The sequence below is a fragment of the Myotis lucifugus genome, unplaced genomic scaffold (assembly GCF_000147115.1).
Source record: "Myotis lucifugus unplaced genomic scaffold, Myoluc2.0 scaffold_66, whole genome shotgun sequence".
In the NCBI taxonomy this organism is placed as follows: domain Eukaryota; kingdom Metazoa; phylum Chordata; class Mammalia; order Chiroptera; family Vespertilionidae; genus Myotis; species Myotis lucifugus.
The window spans coordinates 6,013,052-6,019,404 of NW_005871114.1; the positions used below are offsets into that span (position 1 = coordinate 6,013,052).

The following is a 6,353-nucleotide window of genomic DNA, read 5'->3' on the forward strand; positions in this document are numbered from 1 at the left end:
GATCCCGGTCAGCCCGCACGAGAACCGCGCGTCCGGGCGTCCCGTCGGGTGCCCGAGGCGCTCCCGCAGGGAGTCCCCGCGCGACCGCGCTCCCGCGTTGTCCGCAGCGGCTGGGGCCCCGGGACGTGCGGGGCCGCGAGGCCGAGCCGGGCGCCCCCCAGCGGCCGGCGCGGGCCCCATGGCTGGGCCGGGCGGAGCGGAACCGGTGAGGTGAAGCCCCTAAACCCGTAGCCGGAGCGCGTGGCGGGGCGCCGGCTCCATGGGCAGCAGCGCACAGCGGCACGATGATGGACGTTAACAGCAGCGGCCGCCCGGACCTCTACGGGCACCTCCGCTCAGTCCTCCTGCCAGAGGTAGGGCTGCCGGACCTGAGCCCCGACGGCGCCGGCCCGGTCGCGAGCTCCTGGGCGCCGCACCTGCTGCGCGGGGTCCCCGAGGTGACCGCCAGCCCGGTGCCCACCTGGGACGGGCCCCCGGACAATGCCTCCGGCTGCGGGGAGCAGATCAACTACGGCAGAGTCGAGAAAGTTGTGATCGGCTCCATCCTGACGCTCATCACGCTGCTGACGATCGCCGGCAACTGCCTGGTGGTGATTTCGGTGTGCTTCGTCAAGAAGCTTCGCCAGCCCTCCAACTACCTGATCGTGTCCCTGGCGCTGGCCGACCTCTCGGTGGCCGTGGCGGTCATGCCCTTTGTCAGCGTCACTGACCTTATCGGGGGCAAGTGGATCTTCGGCCACTTCTTCTGCAACGTGTTCATCGCCATGGACGTCATGTGCTGCACGGCCTCAATCATGACCCTGTGCGTGATCAGCATCGACAGGTAAGGGCCGGACCGCCCCGTCCCGGGCACCGGCTGGGGGGATGTGCTTGCTGGTAGCTCAGCCCGGCGCGCTCGCCTCTTTCCTGGGAGGGTAAGCCAGATTGCACGGCGGGGTGAAGGGCTGTGCTTAAACCAGCAACCCCACACATCAACCCTACCCCAGCCAAATTCAGTTAGAGCACAGCCTATATTCACCTTTTATAAAAAGAGCTGGGAATGTATTGATTTACTGGAGTGAAGATCTTAAGACCAAAGTTAAGAGTATTTCTAGCATTAGCAGTTCCACCAGGGGGTCCCTTGTCTTGGTTTTCAGAAGGAATGTGGTCCTTTCTGAGCTTGACAAACCCTTGCTGTGAGCCCTAAAGAGTCAATTCCTACTTTAAGAAATCAGTCAAAGTCACCTTGCTTCCCTGAGGGTAGGAGCTACTCCCCAGGACGATGAAGAGACCTCAGATGGTCCCAGAACTGGGGGGTCTACACCTCAACGTTGCACCCCCTATGATTGCTGATTCTGAATATTACTCTTTTGGAAGTCTGCTTTTAGTGTTTGGCAACGCTGTTTGCATCTTATAGGCTTACTGACTGAAGCCTTACTCCCTGTCTGAGTGGTTGGTTCTAGCCTTTTCATCATACCCCTTGGGAATCTTCTCTTGAGAACTCCCCCACCCGAGGAGTAATTGAAACATAGGCTGACCCTCTGTCAGGGGTCCTGGGGGAAAAATTCCTGCCTTGGGTATCAGATTGGACTAGTCACTAGGAGATCCCCAGGATTTCTTCAGAGGATCACAGGATTCTGCAATGGAGCTAGTCTTTGGCCCTAGAAATATTGTGCAATTGACAACTTGAAGTATGGTCCCAATACTTTTTGGCCAGAGAACAACTCTTTGCTTCTCTTGAAATGGAAATATTAAACCTTAACATTCACACTCAGAATTCTGCTGGTATTTTAAAACCAGCACGGGACTGGTATTCTGTTGTGTTTAATGACACAGAGAAATGGTTGCTTATTTTCTTTGGGGACCTACAGAACCTTTAAATATGTAGACCTTTCGGCGTAGGAGAAATAATTGATGCCGCCACACTTAAAATGACAGTACCTCAAAGGATGGTCTAGCATGAAACAGATTTTTCCTCCTCTTCCTCCCTGTAAACACTGCTATTTGTGGTTTGTTGGTATTTAACATGTTCTGCTATTTTACTGCTTGGCCAGGGTTTATAATAACTTAGTAAAGAGAATGATTGGAAAGGGGTTGTTTTCAAGGAAAAAAACGTACAATGTAGCTGCATTTAGTTAAACAGCTAGATTATTTTTTTTAAATGGATCTTGCCATTTTATATATTATGTTAGGAGCTTCTGACAGCAAATAATTATTTTTGGTAGTAGACGATGAAATGCATATAAGAGAATATTAGCTCCAAACTTGACAGCTGAAGTTCTGAATGACTGTAGTTCAGCATGTAAAAAACATATGCATTTACAGTCTGGTTGTGGCAACAGGAACCAGGAAAGCGCACTCAGCATATATAGTAAGTATAAACATGAATTATATGCGCAAAAATCTGACTGCTCGGCCAACCAAAGCTGTGCTTCTTGCATGAATGGAATCCTTTTAAAAGGAACTTAGTGTAGTAAAACAGATAATTTATATTGCAAGTAATGCATTTATAATCTCTTTTCATTTCATAATTGATAAATGATAACACAGTGTGCTAACTCATCTCCTAAGACATCCAGTGCTTCTGTTCGGGGCACATTTAGGTTTGGCTGGGACCACCCTGAGATTCTGTACATGAGCTAAGGTTTTCTTCACTCAGTGTGCAGTGTGACTTACCGGCAACAGGAACATCTTGAATACAGAGAAGAGGTTAATCCTTGTCAAGAGATTCTAATCCGTTCATCAGCTATGTCTTTACGATGTCACAAATTGTGGTAATAAAGGGATATAGATTCTGTCTCTTCATTTCCCAGAAGAATTGGGCCATTGATGATTTTTACTATTTTAGAAGATGAACATGTCATTTCTTTATATAATATGGAGAATTGATTACATGGGAGACACAGATTGCTTTTCTTCTAAGAACACACAGAACTAAAAATGAGAAAAAGGGAAAATGCATTTGCATCTAAGGTGCATTATTTTGGAAAATACTGTTTTTTTTTCAGTTCCATTGTAGAATATGACTGATATATTAAAATATGCTAAGAAAATATGAAAAAATTTAATCTTCGTTCATGTATTCATTCCCTTTTGAGTATCTAATATAGGGTGTGCTGTGTTTTGTGTAGCATAATCAGAGATGAATAATACCATTTCTGCTTTTGAGCTCATGTTATTATGAGAGAAATTGGGGTATCTTCTTCCCCACTGGGTGCTGGGGGTGGGGGTCCTTATAATATCTTGAGAAAAAGAATTTTCTGAGACTCACATGGGAGGATGGGGGATTTTTATTTGTGTGGAATTGCATCTCTGTTTCTTTCCCTTAGTCCAACCATAGAAGAAGTGTAGCTGGGGTTTCAGCAGAGATAGAAGCAGAGCCAGTGTCCAGAGTTTCCTTTCCATGTTGGAACCGGGTCCAGTTCAGCATCAGGCTAGCAGCAGTCTATTAGTCCGTTGTGTGTGGGGTCCACCTGGCGGTGGGCCATATGGGCAAGTACAGGAGAGTGCCCTGAGCAATCAGAGCGCCAGGAGCATAAGAGGAATCAAGAGCATGAGAGCACAGAGAGTGAGTTCCTTGTGCAAGGGATTAAATATCCCAAATTTCACACCCTTGCAGTGGCCATGTCCATTTTGGCCAATGACCTGTTCCCACATGTGACTGACAGACAAGTATCTTTCCGAGGTTACCCCGACTTACTGCACATGCACCCACCCTTCTTCCTGTCCAGTCCCTTTCCCTAGGAACCTGCAGGGAGTGGACTGACCGGTGGCTCCCTGGGGAGTGTAAAGCTTTAGCTACTTGGTGAAGCTGCTCAAATGACATCCCTATAGTATTTGGCCTTCCCATTGCTCCTTTCCTGTTATTAATAACTAGGTTAATTACAACGGTATCAATACTATATTGTGAGAGTTTGGATTTCTGTTGGGCATTTAACCTTTGGTTACTGGAACCTTTGATTTTTCTTAACCACTCCCTACCATACTGGGATGCTTTTCCAGCCTTTTCCAATGCAATTTCATGCCATTTTTCTCCACAGGTTTTAACACTTCTCATATCCACCCTTTTCAGATAGTGACTCATGATCACTGAAAAAGTAGCAACCATTGGATGGGGGAACTCCCTTATCTTTCCACCACCAAACAACCTTTGCCCTTTTATTTTGTTCTAGTTAAAAAGCAAGAAGACATTATGTCCTTAGCAAAGAACAAACAACCAGCACTTCACGTCCCATCCCCTCTCACCTTCTCAAGGACTTTGTTCCTCCCTTGATTTCTCATCTCTTCTTTGTCTTCATTGTTTCCTCTCAACTAGATCAAGCATGATCTACTATTTTTAAGAACTCTTTCTTTGGCCTCACTTGTCACAACTCTTTCTTTGGTCCACTTCACAGTTAAACTGTGCCCACAACCTCTCTTTATTTCCTTACTCCTCAGATTGATGAGTTTGACACTCAACAGTTGTACAGTTCAACAGTTCCCTTTTTAGGATGCTTTTAGAAATAAAAATCAAATTACCTTTTATGTACAGTTTAAAAACATGCAAAAACAGTTCTATATATTGTTTAGGTGAGCTTATATAAGAGTGAAATTACAAAATGTGCAGGAATGGTGAACACCAAGTTCGTGAGAGTGGTTTATCACTGGTGGAGTGGCTGGAGGTGCAGTTAAGGAGAGCACACATATCAACTATATTGGTAATGTTTTGTTGGTTTATTCAGTTTTGTTATTCTTTGTATAACTTTCTGTATGTTTGAAATATATTTTTATACTTAAAAAAATACATTCATGTAATCTGCAACTAGATTAAGAAATTGAGCATTATTAGCCTCCCAGAAGTCTCCTCCTTCCCCTTCCCAGTTTCTAATACTCCCAAAGATAATCATTGTCCTGAGTTTTAGTATCATAAATTAGTTCTGCTTGGTCAGAATCTTATGTAAATGGAATAGCATTATTATATACTCATAAATCTGGTTTCCTTTGCTCAATAAAATGTCTGTGTGATTCATTCATAGTTTTACACGGTCAATATTGTTTTCATGGTTTTTGTTTTCTTTCTTTTGTTTGTTTTTGCTGAGTAGTATTCCATTTAATTTGTTTGTCAGTTCACCTATAGATGGACATTTGAATTGTTTCCAGTTTCAGGATATTACTAATAGTGATTCTATAAACATTTATTTGTGGACAAGTCATTTTGTGGACATGTTTTCATTTTGGGGGGATAAATATAATACTGGGTAATAAGGTAGTTTATTGCATTTTAATTCTGTTTATCACCCTCACACCATTTGTGTTATCCTTGTCATGAATTTTAACCTACATATTTTAAAAACCTATTGGTGTTATTTAAACAATCAGTATTTATTTTTATTTACCCATATTTTCCCATTGCTCTTTATGTTTTCCTATATTACCATGCTTTTATCTGGGATTATTTTCTTCTGCTCAATGAGACTTCCATTAGCATTTTACGAAAGTGAGTGCTGGTGACAAATCTCAGTTTTTACTTATCTGAACATGTCGTATTTTTACCATTATTTTTGAATTATGCTTTTTCAGCACTTTAAAACATTGTTTCACTGTCTTTAAGCTTCCATCATTTCTGTTGAAAAGTCAGCCATTAACCAACATTATTATTACTCCTTTGAAGAGAATGTGTCTTTTTTCCTCTGGCTGCTTTTAGGATTTTCTCTTTATCTTTAGTTTTTATCAGTTTTTCTGTGATGTTCCTAGGTCTCATTATTGATGCTTTGTTGTTGTTGTTTTGCTGTCAATTCTGCAGGGATTCTTAGTAATTTTTGTATTTGTGTATTGATATCTCTAATGACTTGCTATTATCTCTTTAAATACTTTTACTGTGTCATTCATTATTCTTCTGTCCTCAAATTTACAAAATGTAAACCTTTTTATTTGATTGCACATTTCTTCTAGTCTTGTATTTATTTTCCATTTAGCATTTTTTCTGGGCTTCAATTTTTTAAAATTATTTTATTTTTTAATAAATCTTTATTGTTCAGATTATTACAGTTGTTCCTCTTTTTCCCCCCATAGCTGCCCTCCACCCGGTTCCCCCCCTCCCCGATCCCCCCCCGCCGCACTGTCCTCGTCCATAGGTGTACGATTTTTGTCCAGTCTCTTCCCGAACCCCCTACACCCCTTTTCCCCTGAGAATTATCAGTCCACTCCCTTTCTATGCCCCTGATTCTATTCTATTCACCAGTTTATTCTGTTTGTCAGATTTTTTATTCACTTGATTTTTAGATTCACTTGTTGATAGATATGTATTTGTTGTCACTTTGTTGTTCATAATTTTTATCTTTACCTTTTTCTTCTTGTTCCTCTTCTTAAAGAATACCCTTCAGCATTTCATATAA

The 6,353-nt window shown here is 42.7% G+C and overlaps 1 protein-coding gene across 1 annotated transcript; it reads left to right on the forward strand.

The window, feature by feature from the left end:
- Positions 1-263: 263 nt before the first annotated feature.
- LOC102422082 (5-hydroxytryptamine receptor 7) lies at positions 264-827 on the forward strand. The gene has a single exon (XM_006090034.3). The coding sequence runs from the start codon at positions 285-287 to the stop codon at positions 825-827; it is 543 nt and encodes a 180-aa protein (XP_006090096.1). The 5' UTR covers positions 264-284.
- Positions 828-6,353: the final 5,526 nt, after the last annotated feature.

Coding starts and splice junctions, on each gene's coding strand:
- LOC102422082 (XM_006090034.3), top strand. CDS start 285: ATGATGGACGTTAACAGCAGCGGCCGCCCGGACCTCTACGGGCACCTC.